Source organism: Coregonus lavaretus, assembly GCF_964263955.1.
Source record: "Coregonus lavaretus genome assembly, chromosome: 10".
NCBI classification, from domain to species: domain Eukaryota; kingdom Metazoa; phylum Chordata; class Actinopteri; order Salmoniformes; family Salmonidae; genus Coregonus; species Coregonus lavaretus.
The window spans coordinates 18442701-18467925 of record NC_139997.1 but is presented as its reverse complement, the minus strand read 5'-3'; the positions used below and the strand labels follow the sequence as shown (position 1 = coordinate 18467925).

Genomic DNA, 25225 nt, shown 5'->3' with positions numbered 1-25225 from the left:
ATTGTAACAAATGTTACAATTAACCCTCTTTACAAATCTGAGTCTAATCCGAGTCTTATGAGAAAAAACAACAATAACTATTGTCATCACCTATACCAATCAAAAGACCTCTTCTTACTGATAAAAATGATGTATGATTAGATAAATGGGGAATGTTTGGCAGGTCAATAATCAAGAAAGAGAGGTGGCAAGAATATTTCGAATACGGCCTGGAAAAAATACAAAAATAGGTCACTCCCCTATTCTGCCTAGGCCTATAGGCTCTGTGGAAGACGTGCTTTGAGCATTCGCTACCACACACATCATTTTTCAAACCCTGCTTACAAAAAACAGCGATGGGGGGGGGGGGGGGGGGGGGAGAAGACAAAAAGCAATTAGGCTTGGAGTCTGGGGAGAGATGCACGAGTGTGGCTTTTAAGATACCTTGGTTGCATTCCTAAATCAGACCTCCTCACAACAAAAAGCCTGTGAGTAGTCTAGCATTTATGTAAAGTTGCCAGGACGTTACAACCATAACCAAACAGCAACCACCAAGTCACGGGTCATGTCTGAGGAATTAACAACTACGGTTTTCGGTGCTGTCAGGGCCGTTCGTCTAGCTGACTTTTTTTTTTTTTTGGTCCGTGTCCGTTCTGTTGTTATTGTTCCGAAATGGATCCTCATGAAAACTCATGAATATAAAATGCCTATAGCTGCCAGTTGAGCTAGTGTGCTTGACTCGGAATCACACAATGTTGGACTGTAAATGAGTTCTAGTGCAGGAGTGGACGAGCGCAGAACAGCAGACAATCAAACGGAGGGACTCACTGCTTGTGTTCCAAATGGCACCTTATTACCTTAATACTGCACTACTTTCAACAATGTCCCATAGGGCTCTGGTCAAAACTAGTGCACTTTGTAGGGAGTAGGGTGCCATATGGGACGTAACCACTGGCTGCCCGGGGGAGAGTGGAACTCATACAAATGGAGCTCCCAACAGCAGATGTTGCGTATTGATGAACAGATGAATAGACGGACGGACGGACGGACGGACAGATATCAACAAGCAGATTGAGGATGACAGGTAGATGGATGGATAGATAAGTGGAGGGGTTTAACTGACTGATATTAGAAACCATCCTAATTTCATTGGTATGAATGCAAGTATTTGCATTCTGAAAGTGTGTATATACAAATTCAAGTCTCATCAGCAGAGAGAAAGCATTGTATGATTAGATTGATAAATGATAAATAGATGGATAACCACAAAGGATTACATTTTCCTATCGCAAAGATAGACTTTGCATGAGCCAACTAACCGCAACTTTTTAAATAGACTGGATGGCACATTATCATGGCAATTGCCAAACACTGCAACTTGCGATTTATGTAGCAATTTCTTTGTGTTCCAAATAGCAGGAACTTGGAAAACAGGAAGTACAGGCAGTACCTCCCTGTTTCAGTGCATTTTTTAAAAATGTTTTGTATTGAACATGACCCAGATCTCCTAACTGCCCCTGATCCAAAATGGCTGCCTAGTACAGATCTTCCCCGACTGACTCACCCGGATGGAGCAGCTGATGAGGCCGTCCCGGTTGTGGACCTTCAGCACCCTCTCAAACAGCTGGTTGCGGGCCACCTCGTCCGTGGCCATCTGGCCCTCCAGCAGGTCCATGGGCTCCGACACGCCACCTGTGAAGTCCACCAGGGCATCCGCCGTGTTCCCGCCGTCCAGGGCCTCGTAGCAGCCGTACACTCTGCAGGGACGGGAGGAGGGAGAGGAGGAATGAATTAATGAGTTAATCTGATGTCAAATATCTCTCCATCAATGCTGTCTACAGTGCACAGTTGACATCTGAACCTAGCCTCTTATTTGACTCCACATCTCAAGATGTGTCTCCACATCTCAAATCATAAAGGCAGTGGCTAGTAGATACTGTATTTTGAATCAGTTAAAATAGTGATAGACAATAATAAGCCTTAAACATTAAAGGCTCATACATGCTTATAACATGTTATAAAGCATTATACCTACAGGCTTTAAGTAAAGTGTTACCAATTGCAAATATTTATTTATCTGAGTGAGTGAGTGTGTCCTCGTTCTTAAGATTTTTTCTGCATTCCTCAAATATTGGGAGAATATCAACATACAGTAGCATTTGATCCTATCCTAGATGATATTCCCCAAGGGCTGCTGGTACTGCTACAGTACTGTATCTCTTTATGCATGCCCCTCGGTGTTCATTAGACTTTAATGTTGTTTTGTACCCTGACTTTATTACACATTCCCCAATTGGGACAATTAAGAGATTGATTGGATTAATTGATTGACTGATTAATATTTTTACCCTGACTGTATTACACATTTTCCAATTGGGACAATAAAGCCATTGACAGATTGATTGATTAATTGACTAACTTGGCATAGGCCTTCTCCACCAGTGCGCTCCAGAACTCGTTGCTGTCATCTGAGTGGCAGTAGACCAGCTGCTTGTCCACCGTGGGCAGCCGATCGTCGATCACCACGTCCACCCACTCGCCGAAGCGCCAGAAGCGGAAGTGGAAGATCCCGGCGTACGACTCGGGTGTCTCCGTGTCCCACTCCTGCTCCTTCCAGTCTGGGATGACCTGAAGGGGGTGGAGGGGGGAAGGTTGGGGGCGTGGAGCAGTGGGAATGGAAGAGGTCGGAGAAGGAGGGGGTGGAGGGAGATGAGAGTGGGAAAGAGAGATGGAAAGGGTGGGGAAAGGGAGGAGGGGGTGGGTGAAGAGGGTGGGAGGGAGTGGAAGGGAGTGTGGGGGTGAAAGAGGGAGCGGGTGTGGTAAGGCAGGAAGAGTAGAGGGAGGGGGGGAGGAAAAAGAGAGTCAGAGTTGCACATAGTATGCAAGCCGAACGAACAAGCCGCGTGTCGGCCGAACTCGTAAATACGAGTGAGGCTGTCATCCCCGCTGCGGCATACCTCGTCGCCACCTTGTCACCCCCGGCCGGAGGATTAAAGGAACAAATGTAATGTATCACCTGGGCTCTGGCTAGTATAAATCCATAGGGGTAAGAATATGTGGAACAGGACAGAGGGACGGGGAATGACTTGAGCTGCAATTAAGTACCAGCCAGTCATCCCTTTCCCGGGGGCTCCCCCTCGGACTGCGATGGGGGTTGGGCGGGCTGGGGGGCAAACAAGACCACACTTAGCCCCCATGAAATACCCATCAGCCATCAGGGCTAAACAGGAAGTGTAGTAATGAGACGCCACATAATGAAAGTGTACTGCGGAGCGCAGAGGGCAACATTTTATTGAAATGAATCACTATTCCTCCACTGCCCTTGGAGATACATGCTGGGGAGTGGTGGACTAAGAGCCCTGGTCGGTGGGTCGGTTCTGGCTGGGTGGTTCTGATGGAACCTTCGTTCTGCTGATTGAGGGGATTTTCTGTGTGTGTGTGTGTGTGTGTGTGTGTAGCAGCTCTGTTAAGAGGAGAGGATAAAAAACAACAACACTGCACCATAGAAACCCGAGTCATTTGAGAGCCCTTAGGAACCCCCCCCCCCCCCCACCCCACCCACACACACCACCCCACCCCCCACCCACACTCCCTCTCTTTGGACTGCAGAGAGAGCGGGTGGGGTAAGAGATCGAAAGAGAGAGAGAATGAGAGAGAGAACGAGAGAGAAAGAGGGAGGGGGGGGATATCTATCTCGGCTTTCATCCAGAACACAATAAAGCTCTTTAATAACTTTACTCTCTCTGCAAAGGATGGACTGGACTCTGGCCAGAAACAGCAGCAACCCCATCCACCCCCGCAGTCCCCTCCTCCCATAGCCCAGTGGTCAGGCAGTGGTGCCCATCAGACCAGACACACCTGGCTTGTCTTCATTAGTGCACACTGTAGCAAAATATTTTGCAAATGAAAATGAGCGCTTTTTATTGAACAATTTCAGGTAGTCCCTCCCTATTTCAGTTTGTTAAAAAAAAATAATCTCAGATTTCGGTCACACTTAGCTAAGTACAGTACGCGAGAGAGGCAAGCCTACGCTAGCCGAGCACAACGACGGCACAAATGTGAGACAAAACAAATATGTGACAAACACACAGCTGGCCCCGGTTCCCCCAAGGGCAATCCCCACGTCGCCACTGCAGATGTCATTAGCTCAGGTTGCCTAGAGCTCATCTTGCCAACCAAGAACGACAAGACGGCAAGGCCCGCCCCTCATCTCAGGGTGTTGTAGGTGTGCATGAGTGTCTTCCACACACACATACTGTACTCAACAAAGAAAGAGGTAGAGCTAGAGACAAAGATAGAGGAGGAAGAGGAAAAGGTCACGGGCCAAAGAGGAGCTGCATCTGGACCTGTGTGAGAAAAGAAAATAACAGAGAAAGAAAGAGAGAGAGAGACAAAGACGGAGAGAACGTGACCAAGAGAGTGTGAGGATTCCTGAGGACTCAGCCAGTCAAAGCATTTCCCGTTTGATCGAGCCTTCTCCCCCCTATTGACCAATCACACTCTTGAACCTAAATCAACATGGCCACCCAAGCCACTCTGGAGCTGCCCTTCCGGCCCGACGCCCATCTGACCGAGGTGATGCGTCAGCGGGCCCAGTCGCTGCAGCAGCGCGGCGGGAAGCGGCAGGACGGAGAGCGCCTCCTCCGACCACACGAGGCCGTCTACCGCCTGGACTTCTCCCAGCAGGCCTTGCGTTTTGCCCACTGGGGTGTGCGGCTGGCATGCTCAGGTCGCCTCACCGTGACTGCCACCTCACAGCTTTGGACGCCCGACCTCACCCACCTGATGAACCGTCAGCTGCTGGAGCCGGCGGGGGTGTTCTGGCGAGCTGAGAGTGACGGCGACGACACGCCCATACACCACTATGAGGCTGATGCCCAGGAGTTTGGTGAGCGCATCGCCGAGATGGCGAAGGTGAGGAAGATAATGTACTTCCTGCTGGCATTTGAGGAGGGCATTGGTCCGGATGCTGTTGAATGCTCCATCAGCTTCCAGGTCGACCAGAAGTGAAGACTGTAGGAGGAAATGGCGGAGGGAGGGCAAGGTACTAGGTGGCCATTTTTTATTTAATCTGACTATCATCTGGCCTTATGAGCAAGTACGTTTGCCATTTCTCTTTTTGTTGTCTTTCGTCACGATTTTCCACCACCACCATTCCTCTTGTTTTTCCATTTAGAATTTCACAGTCATTTTCTACGTATGCTACTTCTTCTTAATTAGAGTTAGAGGTAAAGTTAGGGTTAGGGCACGGGTCTCAAAATGGCAACCTGTGAGCCAAATTTGGGTGATTTAATGTGGCCTGCAGTAGTTGTTAGAATGTGGTACCACAGGGGAAAGGACACACAAATCGACCGACCAGAGGGACCACAACCACTCACTTCCTCTTGGGTAGAGGAAGGATAACACCTCAACACCTCCACTCCCTCGACTCGATCTCTTCCTTTTTTCCACTCTCTTCTTCCCGTCTTCAATTTGAACATAGTATGACCGGCCTCAAAACATAACACAAAACCTTTTCGGATTGCAATATGCCCTTTTCTACTGTAGGTAGTTTTTCTGTAAGGATTCAGGTACTACTAGTGTATCAAAACACTGGAGCATTTTGATGTCTGACGTTGAAATTACTATGAAAGATGCAGTAAGTGCTTCACTTGTGAGTGGACTTTTAAACGCAAGTCTTCAATAATTCTTCCTTCAAATCTTTGTCGAGCGTTCAGAGCCGTACTGTAGCTACAGTCAGTCGAGTCTAGAGATGTGATTATTCATTACTTGTAAGGTTTGTTGATACCATAACGTGACTAAAGCAACTAATTAGAGAATGACTACTTGTGGGTAATTTATGTGCATTTGAAATTAATCACTGATCTGAATAAATAACAACAAAAGACAAAACAATTCTCTCTGTGGCATTTCTAACAGACTAGCAATACAACGTCAGCTCTGATGTTTTTCTATTTCAATGTGTGTGTGTACGCACGCATGAACATGTTTATGTTTGGGTGTCTGCCTGCCTGTCTGTCTGCGTGTGTGTGTACTGTCGTGACGTGACTTTCATTAATGTGATGACTGTTATTTATCAAATCAATTAACTATGTTTAATTGTTACTCGATTAAATTAATCATGCAACAATAAACTCATTAGGAATTTGGGGCACCACGGAATAAGTTATTTAACGAGTTACCATCTCCCGAATTAATCTCTTAGAAGATATATAGATATATACACTACCAGTCAAAAGTTTGGACACACCTACTCATTCAAGGGTTTTTCTTTATTTTTACTATTTTTTACATTGTAGAATAATAGTGAAGACATCAAAACTCTGAAATAACACATATGGAATCATGTAGTAACCAAAAGTGTTAAACAAATCAAAATATATTTTATATTTGAGATCCTTCAAACAGCCACCCTTTGCCTTGATGACAGCTTTGTACACTCTTGGCATTCTCTCAACCAGCTTCATGAGGTGGTCACCTAGAATGCATTTCAATTAACAGGTGTGCCTTCTTAAAAGTTAATTTGTGGAATTTCTTTCCTTCTTAATGCATTTGAGCCAATCAGTTGTGTTGTGACAAGGTAGGGGTGGTACACAGAAGATAGCCCTATTTGGTAAAATACATTTAATATTTACATTTTAGTAATTTAGCAGACGCTCTTATCCAGAGCGACTTACAGTTAGTGAGTGCATTCATTTTCATACTGCCCCCCCGTGGGAATCGAACCCACAACCCTGGCGTTGCAAGCGCCATGCTCTACCAACTGAGCTACAGGAGACCAAGTCCATATTATGGCAAGAACAGCTCAAATAAGCAAAGAGAAACAACATTCCATCATTACTTTAAGACATGAAGGTCAGTCAATCCAGAAAATGTCAAGAACTTTGAAAGTTTCTTCAAGTGCAGTCGCAAAAACCATCAGGCACTACAATGAAACTGGCTCTCATGAGGACCGCCACAGGAATGCAAGACCCAGAGTTACCTCTGCTGCAGAGGATAAGTTCATTAGAGTTACCAGACTCAGAAATTATAGCCCAAATAAATGCTTCACAGAGTTCAAGTAACAGACACATCTCAACATCAACTGTTCAGAGGGCAGTGTGTGCATCAGGCCTTCATGGTCGAATTGCTGCAAAGAAACCACTACTAAAGGACACCAATAATAAGAAGAGACCTGATTGGGCCAATAAACACGACCAATGGACATTAGACCTGTGGAAATTTGTCCTTTGGTCTGGAGTTCAAATTTGAGATTTTTGGTTCCAACCGCCATGTCTTTGTGAGACGCAGTGTGGGTGAACGGATGATCTCTACATGTGTCATTCCCACCGTAAAGCATGGAGGAGGAGGTGTTATGATGTGGGGGTGCTTTGCTGGTAACATTTGGACTTATTTAGAATTCAAGGCACACTTAACCAGCATGGCTACCACAGCATTCTGCAGCGATACACCATCCCATCTGGTTTGGGCTTAGTGGGACTATCATTTGTTTTTCAACAGGACAATGACCCAACACACCTCCAGGCTGTGTAAGGGCTATTTTACCAAGAAGGAGAGTGATGGAGTGCTGCATCAGATGACCTGGCCTCCACAATCCCCCGACCTCAACCCAATTGAGATGGTTTGGGATGAGTCGGACGGCAGAGTGAAAGACAATCAGCCAACAAGTGCTCAGCATATGTGGGAACTCCTTCAAGACTGTTGGAAAAGCATTCCAGGTGAAGCTGGTTGAGAGAATGCCAAGAGTATGCAAAGCTGTCAACAACGCAAACGGTGGATATTTGAAGAATCTCAAATATATATATATAAAATATATTTTGATTTGTTTAACACTTTTTTGGTTACTACATGATTCCATATGTGTTATTTCATAGTGTTGATGTCTTCACTATTATTCTACAATGTAAAACATAGTACAAATAAAGAAAAACCCTTGAATGAGTAGGTGTGTCCAAACTTTTGACTGGTACTGTATATCGATAACAGTCACTTATTAATCATTACCCCAAATCAGTCTCATTCTGAACGTCGCATACTCCTTGATATGTGCAAGAACCCTAACCTTATTGATGAATCAGCAATACACAAATTGGTTTAATTATTTATTTACTAGCTAACTAAATAATAACACAGAATACATACATACTTAATACATGAGAAAAGTCCCTAGCAGACTAACAACAGCATGACTGCTTGGTTTTCAAAAAGCGAGGGGTCAATAGAAGGAGGGAGAGAGGGACAAAGAGAGTCAAACTTATCGTACATACATTTGGAAACTACGCTCACGGTAATCAGAATACTTAGCACCCTAACCACCGCCCGTTCAGAGTAAGAAACCAATGAATGTATTTACAGTGGGGGAAAAAGTATTTAGCCAGCCACCAATTGTGCAAGTTCTCCCACTTAAAAAGATGAGAGAGGCCTGTAATTTTCATCATAGGTACACGTCAACAACAAAAAATCCAGAAAATCACATTGTAGGATTTTTTATGAATTTATTTGCAAATTATGGTGGAAAATAAGTATTTGGACACCTACAAACAAGCAAGATTTCTGGCTCTCACAGACCTGTAACATCTTCTTTAAGAGGCTCCTCTGTCCTCCACTCGTTACCTGTATTAATGGCACCTGTTTGAACTTGTTATCAGTATAAAATACACCTGTCCACAACCTCAAACAGTCACACTCCAAACTCCACTATGGCCAAGACCAAAGAGCTGTCAAAGGACACCAGAAACAAAATTGTAGACCTGCACCAGGCTGGGAAGACTGAATCTGCAATAGGTAAGCAGCATGGTTTGAAGAAATCAACTGTGGGAGCAATTATTAGGAAATGGAAGACATACAAGACCACTGATAATCTCCCTCGATCTGGGGCTCCACGCAAGATCTCACCCCGTGGGGTCAAAATGATCACAAGAACGGTGAGCAAAAATCCCAGAACCACACGGGGGGACCTAGTGAATGACCTGCAGAGAGCTGGGACCAAAGTAACAAAGCCTACCATCAGTAACACACTACGCCGCCAGGGACTGAAATCCTGCAGTGCCAGACGTGTCCCCCTGCTTAAGCCAGTACATGTCCAGGCCCATCTGAAGTTTGCTAGAGTGCATTTGGATGATCCAGAAGAGGATTGGGAGAATGTCATATGGTCAGATGAAACCAAAATATAACTTTTTGGTTAAAACTCAACTCGTGTTTGGAGGACAAAAAATGCTGAGTTGCATCCAAAGAACACCATACCTACTGTGAAGCATGGGGGTGGAAACATCATGCTTTGGGGCTGTTTTTCTGCAAAGGGACCAGGACGACTGATCCATGTAAAGGAAAGAATGAATGGGGCCATGTATCGTGAGATTTTGAGTGAAAACCTCCTTCCATCAGCAAGGGCATTGAAGATGAAACGTGACTGGGTCTTTCAGCATGACAATGATCCCAAACACACCGCCCAGGCAACGAAGGAGTGGCTTCGTAAGAAGCAATTCAAGGTCCTGGAGTGGCCTAGCCAGTCTCCAGATCTCAACCCCATAGAAAATCTTTGGAGGGAGTTGAAAGTCCGTGTTGCCCAGCGACAGCCCCAAAACATCCCTGATCTAGAGGAGATCTGCATGGAGGAATGGGCCAAAATACCAGCAACAGTGTGTGAAAACCTTGTGAAGACTTACAGAAAACGTTTGACCTGTGTCATTGCCAACAAAGGGTATATAACAAAGTATTGAGAAACTTTTGTTATTGACCAAATACTTATTTTCCACCATAATTTGCAAATAAATTCATAAAAAATCCTACAATGTGATTTTCTGGAATTATTTTTCCTCATTTTGTCTGTCATAGTTGACGTGTACCTATGATGAAAATTACAGGCCTCTCTCATCTTTTTAAGTGGGAGAACTTGCACAATTGGTGGCTGACTAAATACTTTTTTCCCCCACTGTACGTGTTTGCCGCTTGTCTATCTCTGTTGACCCAAGTCCTCTTGGAAAGGCTGGGTTTTCGCTCAGCTTACTTGTAAGGCTCCACCAGAGGTCACAATGTCCTTCTTTGTAGAGCTTCTCTGGTAGTTAAGTGTACGTTAGAATAGATACTTCAGATGTACCAACGGTTGTCTGAGATGGGATTGTCCTTCCTAACTCGTGTCTTTAGTGAAAGTTCTAGACTACTTTACATGGCAGCTGCAGACTGGTAATGCTACGGTCTAGTGAGTTTCTTCTTCTTGTGTAGAGATTGAGAGTTTAAGAGTTTCTCACCATTTCAAACGTGTGGACTAACGTCTCACGTTTCCTGGTCTTAGAGTGTCAAACCATTTGTAACGTTCAGCTCCCGCTGCACGTCGGCTGGTCTTTCTGGTCTAACCATTTTACGCTGTGTGGCCACAGCTCCACGCTTTCTGGTCTAATGTAAATTTCGTTACCAAGGCTTTTATACTCTGGTAAAAAGAGGGCGTTCCATCACGCCAACACAATGTCTGTGCTCACTTGGGCGTGGTTACTGACTGGGCAAAAGTATATATAAAACAGTCATCTCATTAGAAGAATAAAATGACATTGCTATATTCACAAAAGTACTCTCATACTTACTCATATTTTATACAACATTTAGATGTAAACTAGAAAGTATACACTTTCGGAGTTACAGTTATTTATTTATACCATCCCTAATGACATCACAAAATAATAAACAATATGACATGATTTTTCTTTAGGTCCCCACTGACCATTGCAAACATTTGGATGTCAGAAATAATGTTCCAATGTCCACTTTTATTGACGTAAAAGTTTTGGCTGCAAAAGTCTCTCTGTAACAAAGAGATTTCTTTCCCAATACTGCAGGGCAAGAAAGACCGGTTTGCGGCACACAATTTATGACCGGGTATTAAGGTCTCAAAACCGACACAACTCCCCCCTCTCCTCTCCTGTGGGAGAGAAGGGGGTTCTGGCTATCTGTCAGCCATTTGCCACTTTGATCTGGCACCGTTGACCCTCACCAAGGAGAGTCATGACAGTACTTACGAATATAATTTTTTCTACTGCCGTCTGACAAACGAGCAGGCTCATCGCGGATGACTTTGAGGGGGTCATGGCTGAGTGTGTGTGTGTGAAGCCGTTCTCCACCCACCTGTGGTGGCAGGCAGCAGGGAGGGACACTGTGCTGTAGCGCGCCAGCAGAAACATAATGCCCCAGCGGACACCGGGGTCCTGTTTATTAGACACGAAATGGAAGAAAACAGACCGAAAACAGCCTAGACTCGTCCAAGAAGAAACGCTCGTTTATATTTTCCTGTGATTTTATTCGCTATGGTGTGCCCTAATGAACACAACCCAGACTGGCTTCCTATTACCTCATCCATCTCCGTCTGGCCCTGGCCCGAATGACAAACGAGATTATATCTCCACAGCAACCGGCACTTAACCTCCCTCCCTCCCAAAGGTCACCCCATATTCATGAACGTGTCAGAGTAGAAGTGCTGATCTAGGATCAGTTTAGCCTTTTAGATCATTATGAATAATATACATGGACGAGGGGGGGGGACCGGATCCTAGATCAAAGCTCTGAAAGGCTTTATGAATATGGACCGAGGCCACCACAAAGACAGAGATAAGGAGGGGAGAGGGAGAGATGGAGGGGAAGGGAAAGAGAGAATGTGTTGGTGTGTAGGAGAGAGACAGAAAGAAAGAGAACAGAAGGAAAGATGGGCGGCACAAGCGTGTGCACCCCCCCACACACACACTTAGTCACCCACCCATTCACCACAGAGGCATAAATCAACGCCTGAAAACACAACCAGACACCTGTTAGATTGACTCTCTCTCTTTGCGGTTGACCGCTTTTCTCCAAAATTATTCTCAACTCCATTCCTTTTGTCAGTAATGGAAAAGCAATAGCAGCAGAGTACAGTGACGGTCTCCTGAGTCTCAATTAAGTGAATGGCCTGCAGTCTAAGAGTGTAATTATTAATCTGATGGCGTCTCCATTGTCCTTTTCTTCCTTATTCAATAATATCAGCTCACAATCACACTTCTTCCCTCTCATACTTACAGTTGCCGGACACACGCACAGACAGACAGACAGACAGACAGACAGACAGACAGACAGACAGACAGACAGACAGACAGACAGACAGACAGACAGACAGACAGACAGACAGACAGACAGACAGACAGACGCCGTACATAAACATAAACACACACTGCCCCAATGCTAATTAGGCATTTGCACATACCAGCTTTCTGGGGGGGGATCTACCTCTTGGTTGTTGTATGCACCGCTGCCCAATGCCTGGTGTCACTAAACCATCACTGCACTGCTTCCTTCACATTCAGGCTGTCATGGAAATGCATGGTCAAGCACGCATGCCTTTATCTTCAACAGGTCAAAGCTGATTGGGTCGTATTTCTATGTAAATCATTAATTCCTCATCCTCAACAAAATTGCTGAAATCGCGCAAACTTGCCAAATCTGTTATCACATGTTTATGTACAGTACATTTTAAATAAAAACAAAAAAGCTAATTGCTGAGTGGTAACACTTTACTTAAAGCATCCAGGTATAATGCTTTCTAAGTTGTTATAAGCATGTACAAGCCTTTATAATGTCTTATAACAAGGCTTAAGTCCTATTTGGACGAGATTCGTTTTACTGGGGGAGCTCAGGTAATGTAATTACGTGCACGAGCACAAATGACCACATCCGTAATTTTAGTCCCGTCTGAATCTGCTATGTCAGTCATTTTTACTTGGCAGGAAGGTTATTATCCCAGGACTTGAGGCCGATACGTAAAGCTTAATGAACAGCAGTGATACTAACAAGAGCAGTGATACTAACAAGAGCAGTGATACTAACAAGAGCAGTGATACTAACAAGAGCAGTGATACTAACAAGAGCAGTGATTCTAACAAGAGCAGTGTGCGGGTTTCTTCTTTTTTCTCATATTATCCCAGCCCTAAAAACCTACTGTTTTTTGGCAAACTCCGAGGTTCTCTGATAATACTTATCTTGTGCGAATCATCATCCCTGTGTTTTGAGGGATATTGCAGAGTTTAACAGTTGCTGCATGCAGATTGGCTAAGAATATGGGAGCAAATGTATGCTTAAAACCAAGTGCTATGCAGGCAAGGGCGTAACTTTATGTTGCATATTGGGGGGTGGGGGGGGGGGTTAATAGGTTCCCTCTAGGGGGGTCCGGTGGCATGTATTTGTATTTGTATGTATTATGGATCCCCATTAGATGCTACCTTCCTGGGGTCCAGCAAAATTAAGGCAGTTCATACAATTTTAAAAACATTACAATACATTCACAGATTTTACAACACACTGTGTGCCCTCAGGCCCCTACTCCACCATTACCACATATCTGCAGTACAGAAATCCATGTGTACGTGTGTGTATAGTGCGTATGTTATCGTGTGTATACATGTGTCTGTGCCTATGTCTGTGTTGCTTCACAGTCCCTGCTGTTCCATAAGGTGTTTTTTTATCTGTTCTTTAAAAATCTAATTTTACTACTTGCATCAGTTACTTGATGTGGAATAGAGTTCCATGTAGTCATGGCTCTATGTAGTACTGTGCACCTCCCATAGTCTGTTCTGGACTTGGGGACTGTGAAGAGACCTCTGGTGGCATGTCTTGTGGGGTATGCATGGGTGACCGAGCTGTGCGCCAGTAGCTCAAACAGACAGCTCGGTGCACCCAACATGTCAACACCTCTCATAAACACAAGTCGCGATGAAGTCAATCTCTCCTCCACTTTGAGCCAGGAGAGATCGACATGCATATTATTAATATTAGCTCTCTGTGTACATCCAAGGGCCAGCCGTGCTGCACTGTTCTGCGCTAATTGCACTTTTTTGTGGCACCTGACCACACGACTGAACAGTAGTCCAGGTGTGACAAAACTAAGGCCTGTAGGACCTGCCTTGTTGATAGTGCTGTTAAGAAGGTAGAGCAGCACTTTATTATGGACATACTTCTCCCCATCTTAGCTACTGTTGTATCAATATGTTTTGGTCCAATCATAAAATGAGGAACTGAGGAGTACTGTGGTGCAAAGCCACATAAAGCCAGTAGCTGTCTGGCACTTTACAGTGCAGATTGATTGATTGGAAAAACAAACTCATCATGGTATATTTTTTTGGGGGGTCAAATTGACCGTCCACCGGCAAGTTACGCGCCTAACGCACGTAGCCTACAGATTCATTATCTGTTTTGTCACATATGAACTTTTCCAGTGCCTATTTCTCTTTTAAAAGATTAAGAGGACGATATTGTGCCAATTAATTGATAAAACACCAAATACGTCAGTTAATTAAATGTCTGCATAGACTACAATTCATGGTTCTTATTGATATGCATTATTATTTTGACTTTCTCAGAACTGTAGGCCATTAGGCCAATATTAGGCTATCCCTAGACAAGCTGAAATATCTTTATGCCTAGAACATTACATTTTGAATGATAATTCTTTTTTCTACAGGGGTCAGTTTGGTAAAACTAATCCTGTTCGAATGGTCCACTGGAAAAACTGACATGCTGGGGTAATAATTTCATAACCGACGTATAAATACTAGTCCTGAACTAATAGGGCTTTAGACCTATAATATGGTACACACATCCAGTAACTTGAAGGTGTCATGAAATGTATGCACTCACTAACTGTAAGTCGCTCTGGATAAGAGCGTCTGCTAAATGACAAAAAAATATATACCCGCACATTCATTCATTCATTCAACACAACTGAGTGGACCAGTAAAGTCTGCTTTGATACTTTACCTAAACACCAGACTGAGTTCTAAGCTTGAAGGATGCCTCCTCCACAAAGGACCATGGCAGTGTACTTCAACTCTACTGAGAGTGTTATAGATAGGTGTTGATTTATCCTAATGATGCCTCTGGTGAAATGAGCTCTCCTCTGTTTACACCTTAATCACCAGGTAATGGGTATGTGTGTGTGTTATAGCTAAGAAAGAGTGTGCATCTCTTGTTTAAGATCATACAGACATGTCTCACGCACACCCCTCCCCACCCACAGACACACTTACTTTAGACCACAGGGACTCTCTGGAGGCCAGGCTGGAGCACGCCGCCACAAACCAGCAGTTTCCCAGCTGGCCCTGGTGCAGGTCGTGCGCACTGATCCCATCCACAAACAGGTGAGGGTCCTCAGAGAGCTCCTACACAGAGAGAAGAGAAGGAGGGAGAGTGAGAGAGAAGGAGAGAGAGGGAAGCAGGGGGAGGCAGGGGAGAGGGAACGGGAGTGAGGGAGAGAGGGTTAGAAAGGTTACATGAGGCCTAGGGACCCCCAAAAACGTGAGGTTCGTCAGTGCGAAAGGGGGGAATGATAAAAATGAGAAGATGAAGACAGAGAGAGACTGTGAGAGAAGGAGAAAAAAGAGAGATAAATATGGATAGACGGAGAGAAAAAGAGAGAGGGAAAATAAGAGAGAAAGGGAGGGAGAAAGAAAGAGAGAAGACAGATGGATAGAGTGAGTTGCCAGGCCAGGCATGGCCGGGACTCTTTAATTACGGCTCCTAATCGATGGGAATTTAGATGAGGCTCTGCGGAACACTCCACTTCTATCCATCACACACACACACACACACACACACACACAAAACATGCCTCTACTGACAGACAGGAGAGAGGGGGAGGGGGAAAGAAAGAGGGCGAGAGAAAGAGAGAGACGGAGTGAGAGAAGAGAGAGAGAAGAGAGAGAGGAGATAGAGTTCCAGTGAGTGAGCAGAATGAGGTTGAGAGAGTAAGAAAGGATAGAGACAGAGACAGACAGAGGGAAAGAGAGCGAGAGAGGAGAGAGAGCACCCAGACCCTCATTAGTCTGTCTCAGGTGTCTCAGATCTGAGAGGTGTTGTGGTGATTTATGTGGCGACACAAGATGATCTACAAGCCGTGCTAACCTGAGCCCCACCGGAACAACCCTTTCACACCAGACACAGAAAAACCAACAACACACAGACAGCACTAAAACTACCCCACATAGGGCTACAACTACCCCAGACCTAGAACACACAGACAGACAGCACTAAAACTAACCCAAGGTACCAGACTGGTTCTGCTTTAGCTGTGATAACATAACGGTTGCATGGTTGAAGAGCAGACCATTAAGCCATATTGCTAACTATTAACTAGAAAATACTGTAGCTTTCTTAATTTGGGTCCTGGAATCCAGGCAAATACAGGAGTGGGCTAAAGCAGAGAAGACCTGAGTATCGACATGCAGACTACAAAAATTCCTTAGAGGATCCCAATAGTGATCTGCAGTCAATAGTGATAGGTGGGAGACTGCAGGAATGATGTGGTGGGATATCTTTGAGGCTGCGTCCGAAATGGCACCCTATTCCCTATATAGTGCACTACTTTTGACCAGGCCCCATAGAGCTCTCGTCTGCCTTAGTGCACTATATAGGGGACAGGGTGCCTTTCAGACACACCCGAGTCTATGTGGACACTGATAAGTGTGACGTGTGTATTATTATCTACCTCTCCCTTCGGGTGGGACGTGTGGTTTCTCACCCTCCAGGTGTGAGGCAATTGTTATTTTCAGCCGGTGTGTTTGTGTGTGTGTGTGTGTCTGTAGGGATTTTCCCCACCAACAATGTGCGAACAGATCCCTGGTGCCGTGCTTCTGACATCCTGCTCCATCTCCTAGCATCCCTCTCCCTCTCTTTCTCCCCCAATCCTCCCCCTCCCTCTCCCTCTGCCTCCCTCTTCTCCCCGCTCTCTGTCTCTAGTGTCTTACCCCCTCCCCTTCGCTCCCTCCATCCCTCTCTCCTGTGGGGTGTGATAATGAAAGCAGGCAATGGACCGATGTCTGATTGTAGGGCAACAGTGATGTCAACATTGGCTTCTGTCGTGACGTGACTTACTTTAAATGTATGACTGTTATTTATCGAACCACCTAACTATGTTTAATTGTCACTTGATTAAATTAATCATGTAACAATTAACTCATTCGGAATTTGGGGCACCACGGAAGAAGTTGTTTAACGAGTTACCGTCTCCCGAATTAAACTCTTAGAAGATATGTTATATATAATCAATAACAGTCACGTATTAAATAATGACCTCTTATCAGTCTCATTCTGAACGTCGCATAATCCTTGAACCTGCAAAAACCCTAACCTTATTGATGAATCAGCAATACACAAATTGGCTTAATTATTTATTAACTAACTAAATACTAACACAATACAAACACACACACACACACACACACACACACACACACACACACACAGGTTATTGATTACTAACATAATACAATGAAAACAGGTCCCTAGTGAACTGGACTAACATTAGCATGAATGAAGGAGGGTCAGAGTGGAATGGAGAGACTATCGTAGTTACTTTGGAAAGGGATTGTCCTTCCCACTTTGTGTCTTTAGTGAAAGTTCTCTAGACGACTATACATGCCAGCTGCAGACTGAAATGATAAGGTCTAGTGCATTGTCCTTTTCGTCACCTCGTGTAGAGGTTGAGAGTTTCAGAGTTTCTCAATTTCAAACGTGTGGACTAACGTCTCACGTTTTCTGGTCTTTCTAGTCTAACCATTTTGTAACGTGTAGCTTCAGCTTCACGCTTCTTGGTATTGTAGAGTGTCAACCATTTAAAGCCATGGGGCTTACTGGTCTGGTAGAAATTCTACCATTTGCAACGTTTGGCTCAACGTTTGGCTCAACTGCTGGTCTGAGGTGAATTTCGTCACAACGCTTTTTATACACTCGGGGTAAAAAGGGGCGTTCCATCATGTTTGTGCTCATCTGGGCGTGGCCACTGACTGAGAACAAATCAATATGGAAAACAATAATCTCATCTAGAATGCCAAAATCACATTGTTATCTTCACAAAAGTATTATCATACTTAATCATTCATTTTATACAACAAATAGATGCAAACCTCATAACTGGGAAGTGTACCCCCCCAGAGATACAGTTATGTTATCCCACAGTCTTTAATGACATCACAACATAGTAACGAAATTGACATGATTGTTCTTTAAGTCCCCACCAACCATTCCCCACATACTTTTAAGTGGGAATGTTGTTTCATTACCCACTTTTGGATGTTGGAGTTTTGGCAGGAAGACTTCCTTTGTTAACAAAGGGGTCCTTTCTCCCAATACTTCATGGCAAGGAAGAGAAAGTCTCTGCAAGGAATTTACGAATGGTCATAATACTGGCCCCCAGGAAAGGGGGTGTTCAAAACCTTTGCCTAGCAGGAATATTTGATCCTCAGCCCAAGAGGGCAAGTCATGACACTTCTCTGTCCAATAGATCTGTCCACAGCCCACTGATAGATTGCATTGAGTGCCAGGGAGGTGACCGCCTCACCGCCCCAACTGGGGGAAAATACTAAAAGTTAACACTCCATAGACCTTATTCACATAAACAGTCATATCTGACAATGACAGAAATATCACTATGACAATGTGCTAGCAATGTTATTCTGAGTATCCCAATTGAATAATATTGTAATAATATTATTAATGGGCGATTCCAGCGTTATGGATGTTACATTTGCAAAATCACATTTGCACTCAAACTTTGTCTCACAGAATGGACAAACAAAATAGAAATGAAACTTTTGATGTGTGTGTCTATAGTACTCCTTGGGGGGAGTGGATACTCCCCAAAAAATATATTGGCATATTGTAGAAATAAAGCAAATAAAAAGCGTTCTGGATGTTACATGAAATTGACAAGCATTTTGGGTAGACTGAACATATTAGCAAAAGTCTGTGAGTTTGTCATTCTTACGTCTAAACATGGATAGCCATTTTGAAGAAAAGGCTGAACACAAAAACTATCAATTTGAAAAGATTGTAATTTCCATTATTACTTTAGAGAGCAAAACCCTCCGTTATGGATGCTACAGAGTCTGAAATAGACATTTAAATCATAAAGATGTCTTGATGAAAATCTGTCGTAACACATTTGTTGTCATTTGGAATGCTTTTAAAATGTCAGCAGAAGGCATAGTACTTTAGGATTGCATCATCCCAGGTAGGCTGAATAGTATACACAGCCAGGCACCACACCCTAATAGATACTTTATCTTTATATATACACTGAGTATACCAAACATTAGGAACACCTTCCTAATATTGCGACGAGGCCATGTATTTTCATGCTGAAACATGAGGTGATCGCGGCGGATGAATGGCACGACAATGGGCCTCAGGATCTCGTCACGGTATCTCTGTGTATTCAAATTGCCATTGATAAAATGTTATTATTTTCATTGTATGTAGTTTATGCCATGGGGCACTCTGTTCACAACGTTGACATCAGCAAACCGCTCACCCACACGTGGTCTGCGGTTGTGAGGCTGGTTGGACGTACAGCCAAATTCTCTAAAATGACATTGGAGGCGGCTTATGGTAGAGTATTGAACATTATATTATCTGGAAACAGCTCTGGTGGACATTACTGCAGTCAGCATACCAATCACAAGCTCCTTCAAAACTTGAGACATATGTGGCATTGTGTTGTGTGACAAAACTGCACATTTTAGAGTGGCCTTTTATTGTCCCCAGCACAAGGTGCACCTGTATAATGATCATGCTGTTTAATCAGATTCTTGATATGCCACACCTGTCAGGTGGATGGATTATCTTGGCAAAGGAGAAATGCTCACTAACAGGGAAGTAAACAAATTTGTGCACAACATTTGAGAGAAATAAGCTTTTTGTGCATATGGAACATTTCTGTGATCTTTTATTTCAACTCATGAAACATGGGACCAACACTTTACATGTTGCATTTATATTTTTGTTCAGTGTAGTACTGCCATATATGACATAAGCATTTCAGCATATATTTTCCAAGAGAATCTTAGCTAGAGCGCCTAATTTTCAAGAAATCAACAATTGCATCAGTAAAGGTCTGAAGAATACACCTCAAAACAAGCACACAAAATGTGGTGAATGCATCCGTTATGGATGTTACGGATATCATAATGCTGACAATGAAAAGAGAGAAACCAATTACAGAACCTTGATGAAAGTTAGCTTTACAGAGAAAGTTTCAAGATGATCTGATGTAAGGTGCATGTTTTACAAAAACGTTTAATAAAAAACTTTATGGATGTTACATTGCCTGTCCCAGTCACCCCCCTATCTTTACAAGACTGTAGATCAATACAGCTCAATACCGCTGTACTGAAATGGGTTTAGATGATGTTGTAAATACAGTTCAATGTTGATGTGAGGCCATGTGGTGAGAGATGGATGGAGAAATGGACTGAAGATGAGAGAGCGAGAGAGAGAGAGGGGTAGAAAGAGAGAATGTATGTGAAAAAGTGTGTGCGCAGTACATGCATGTATGCATGTGTGCACGTGTGTGTCTGTGTCCACAACACGCCCAAGGTCAGTAATTTGCTGATGCAGACCAAAGCAGGTTGCTGCAAAAGCCAACTTTTCATCAGTGGAGAGGAGAACACCACCACTGCACTGCCACTGCAGAGTCCCATGGAGACCTCTCCACCATCCCTCTCACCCTAGCACCGCTCCTATTACTCAAACGCCACTATGGAAGTAATAACCATTAGATGCACATTTTCTCCTTTCTTCCGCTGCCATAAAAATATAATGAATAGAACGGACGTCCCCATTCAAGTCAATGACGCCATAATGGGTGGACTGGCGGCCATTGCGAGTGTACCCATAGGAGCAAAGCAGGAAGTAAAAACTGGACGTGTACCCATCAATATGTGCTGTGATTTGTTGATTCAACTGACATTATAAAAAATACATTCCATTGCATGAGCCACCCCAGCTAGCACATTTGGTTCTTTGGAAGTTGTGGGGAACATACATTTTTGGTTATCCATTGGTTCAGGGAACGAAACCATACGTTTTCTGACCGGTAAAATATATATATATATTTTTTTGTTTGTTTTGAGAACGGAAGTGAAAATGATGCATGTTCTGGGAATGTAAATTTTTTGGTTGCAGGGAGGTTCTGAAACCGTTTTACTATGATTCCCTGAAAGTTTTCTGCTAGCTTATTTTGGGTTAACTGTTTTGAACTCCAAGCACAGATAGGACACATGGAAATTCATTTGCTTAGGCATTAATCATGCAAACACTTTTTTTTTTAATAAACTGAGTGGTTCGAGCTCTAAATGCTGATTGACTGACAACCATGGTATATCAGACCTTATACCACAGGTATGACAAAACATTTATTTTCACTGCTCTAATGACGTTGGTAACCAGTTTATAATAGCAATAAGGCACCTTGGGGGTTTGTGGTACATTTCCAATATACAACGCCTAAGGGCTGTATGTTGCGTCTTGTCTTAGAACATCCCTTAGCAGTGGTATATTGGCCATATACAACACCCCTTAGGCCTTATTGCTTAATTGTGGCACGGCGTCACTGAGGTTCGAACATATGATCTTCTGTTCTCTATCCATGGAATTAGTCCACTGCACCACCAGGATGCTTTTTTTTCAACCCATACAAAGCTGTTCATTTCAGTCTATTCAAACAAACCATTTCAAAGAAAACAAGCACTCATTAAGATCAGGTGTGGCCAATTAGTGGGCGCGGCCAACACACGGAATGTATATATCTTTAATAACATTCTTAGAACATTCTCTGAACATTACACAACAATTTAAGACCATGACTTTAAATAGAACCATGAGGAAACCTGAAGGAAACGTTATGCTGAAGTACTGAAATTCGCACAGAAGAACGTTGTTGCTTAACATTCTCTGAACTATTTGAGAACATTCCCAATGTTAAACCAGTTGAAGAACGTTCCTAGAACATTACAAACAATTAAATTAAAATGTAACCATGTTTGAACTTTTAGGAAACGTTCTGTTAAAGTAATAAAGTAATGTTTTTTTGTCAAGTTCCTTAAATGTGCTGAGAATGTTCCAAAGTCAAGCAACTATCCTGAACCCTTCCCAGAAAGTTGTGGGATGATTGTATGCAAAATAACCATATGACAACCACGCTCTCACCAAGCTCTAAGAAACATATGGTTCTCAGAACGTTATGTGCTAGCTGGAACAGGCCATTTTACAGAGTAAAGTGTTCACTTCCAATATTCACTCCCAATATCTGTTGGGTGGATTGGCCCGGCTGTAAAGAAAATAGCCTACTGATCTGTCTGTCTCCCTACAGGGTAAAAAATAATGGTGTCATGGCTAATACTGGCGGTGGCTAACCAAATAATTGACCTTGTACTGAAGAGCTGCCACACCGCTTCATAGTACCTCTGTGACCAAATCAGTCGCCGCCCAACCGCCAGAGTTGTAGCACCAGGTTAGTCGATGACGGTCAGACAAGACCAATCAAACTGCCACAACGATCAGGGAGCTCATTTAGCCCAGATAGGTTTGGCTTGGGAGGACAGCGAAGCGAGCCCAGATAAATGGGTTCTGTCTTTTTATTGCTCATCAGTCATGCCATAGACACAACTAATCTGTAGGCCAGAGAGTGGATGTAGTAGGGAGAGAAGGCTGAGAGGGATGGCAGTAGAGAGAGCCGAGAGAGAGAAAGAGACAAGAGCGAAAGAGACAAGAGAGAGAGAGACAAGAGTGAGAGAGCCGAGAGCAAAAGAGCCGGTCGAGAGAGAAGGGAGAGAGAGAGGAGCATTTTATAGAGGCCTCTTATTTATGCCTGCATGCTCTGCTGTCTTGACTTGTGGCCATAAACATACCCAAGTGCCGTTTAAAAAAGCGTAGCACTAAATGCTGTTTTACTCCAATATATTTTTTTCTGACATACTTTTTTATTTAGTTTCGGCATTTTTCTTCGGGGGGGGGGGGGGGGGGGGGGGGGGGGGTTATAGGTACAAAAACAATCAAAGAAATGCAGACAAAGATAACCCCAACCCAACCACAACCCATCCCACCCAGCAACCAAAGGTGCTTATCAGTCGCCCTCCCAGCATCCATCCCCTGAGTCTCCCCTTACATTCCCCCAAACCCCCCCCGCCCTCCCAATCCCCTAGCCTTCCCCATGCTAGCAGATACCCATAGACTTCCAGTCATTGCGCTAACGATAGTTAACGTTGGCTTGTGAAACTACCTTTAACTTCCTTCTTACTGGACACTGAGACATAAAAATGGTATCCACAAGTTCATCTGACTCTGGGGAAGTTCATCTTACTCATTGCCAAAAGTCTGTGAACAAACTTAAAATGTATAAGTTGATGGTTCGGATGTGTACTCTAATAACAAAATCACTGTTTTTACCCACCTCTTCTCACTATCTGTTACACATTAAAACCGTGAAATTACAACTGCAACTGCCTGAAATATTGGGGAAGCATATTTCAGACCATTAGCATCTTGCCTGAATAACTGAAATACCTGAATACTGAAATACCTCAACTAAAATTGCCTGAAATAACGAGAAACAAAGAAAAGCATCAAAACCATGAAAAGAAAAACAACCACCATAAAAGAGAGAAAAAAGAGTGAGGAAAAAAGAGTGAGAAATGCGTGATGACAACGAAGGAAGATTGCGAGTGGAATGGCTACTGTTATGGCTAATGGATGCCGTGCCGCACCACACTTCCCATTTCTAGCTGCTCCAAGACTCTGGAATAAGCGGCGCTCTGGGCGGGAAGAGAAGAGAAGAGGGGGGAGAAGGGTTTGGGAAGGAGGAGAGAGGGAGGGATAATTGACTTGGACACTTCCTAACACTTTGTCTGGCCTTAGGCACCAGCCATTAGCCGCTACAAGACGGTGCTTCTCTTTAGCATATTGATTGTCATATTTCAGCGACTATCTTCTCCTTCTTTTTTTATTTATATTTTTTCTTCACAGTTTTAGTCTGTGGTTTCACACAGGAAGTGAGGGTGTGTTAAGCTGTTAAAAATGAGCGTGAGCTAAACACACTAATGTGCAATGCATTGGAAAGGTCTTTATTCACTGTATATGTCCAAAAAACATTCCTTACCCCAGGGTACTTCAACTTGTGACTCCGGGAGAATAAAGAAAAAGGAGCACTCTGTATCTGTGTAAATCTGATAGATTTATTGATGGGACAAACAAACAAAAGGCTTACGTTTCGGCATAAATCGCCTTCATCAAAACCTTGAGTAGGTCCCTGTCCAAATCAGAGCCTTGAATATGTCCCTTTCCAAATAAAACGTGAATGAAATTAGAAAAATGAAATTTCCTAAAAAATCTGTCTTAAAAAGCATTTTTATAGTAGTGTAAGAAGTAGTAATAGTAGTGTGTGATAGCCAGAAAGCTCCCTCCCCTGGGGTCTCTTCCAGTGCACGCGTCCAATCCTGTTGCCCTTGAATATGTCCCTTTCCAAATAAAGCATGAATGAAATTATAAAAAAATAAATTTCCCAAACAATCTGTCTTAAAAATTGTTGTAGTAGTATTAGTAGTAGTAGTAGTAGTAGTAGTAGCAGTAGTAGTAGTAGGCCAGAAAGCTCCCTCACCTGGGGTCTCTTCCAGTGCACGCGTCCAATCCTATTGCCCTGGTAGAAGAGGGTGTCGTCCAAGGCTGGGAAGTGTGGGTCTTCGAACAGAAGGCCGCTGGCAAGGCACTGCCTCTTCAGGGTGGAGTACTGCTGCCCCTCGAAAGCCTTCACTGACGAGAACATCCTACAGCCTGTAGGGACCAGACACAGGAGACAGGGGGCTCTGTTAGTGACCTGGAACTGGCCTCCTACCAACAGGTCTCTGATATTCTTGAAGATTAGCATGTGTTAGTGTTATTACATTTTACCTTATTTGGGTAGGCTACACTATGGACAAATACTATTGGACATTCAGTTTAGAATTGGGTGTTTCTACCAAATGTCTGTAGTTGGAAAATGTGTATCCAACTTAAGAGCAAACTAAAAGTCAAATACAATTTAGCCTACTATACAGTGCATTTGGAAAGTATTCAGACCCCTTGACTTTTCCAACATATTGTTACGTAACAGCCTTATTCTAAAATGGATTAAATTGCTTCCCCCCCCCTCAATCTACACACAAAAGCCCATAATGACAAAGCAAAAAAATATGTTTAGAAATGTTTGCAAAAGTATTAAAAATAAAAAATGGAAATAATACATTTACATAAGTATTCAGACCCTTTACTCAGTACTTTCTTGAAGCACCTTTGGCAGCGATTACAGATTTGAGTCTTCTTGGGGATGAAGCTATAAGCTTGGCACACCTGTATGAGGAGTTTCTCCCATTCTTCTCTGCAGATCCTCTCAAGCTCTGTCAGGTTGGATGGAGAGCGTCGCTGCACAGCT

The 25225-nt window shown here is 43.6% G+C and overlaps 2 protein-coding genes across 2 annotated transcripts in view; one reads left to right on the top strand and one right to left on the bottom strand.

Moving 5' to 3' along the window:
- LOC311136138 (calpain-5-like) overlaps positions 1 to 24580 on the bottom strand; it is a gene marked incomplete at both ends in the record, with an annotated part of 36969 nt that extends 12389 nt beyond the window's left edge. The window contains 4 exons of the mRNA XM_084170225.1: positions 1544 to 1736; positions 2399 to 2607; positions 15015 to 15146; positions 24416 to 24580. Of these exons, the coding sequence (XP_084026351.1) occupies positions 1544 to 1736; positions 2399 to 2607; positions 15015 to 15146; positions 24416 to 24580 (699 nt within the window). The remainder of the gene's footprint in view (positions 1 to 1543; positions 1737 to 2398; positions 2608 to 15014; positions 15147 to 24415) is intronic.
- Positions 4498 to 4989, top strand: LOC311136100 (olfactory marker protein-like; the record flags this gene model as incomplete). Its single annotated transcript, XM_084170183.1, has 1 exon — positions 4498 to 4989. The coding sequence occupies one exon, from the start codon at positions 4498 to 4500 to the stop codon at positions 4987 to 4989; it is 492 nt and encodes a 163-aa protein (XP_084026309.1).
- Positions 24581 to 25225: the final 645 nt, after the last annotated feature.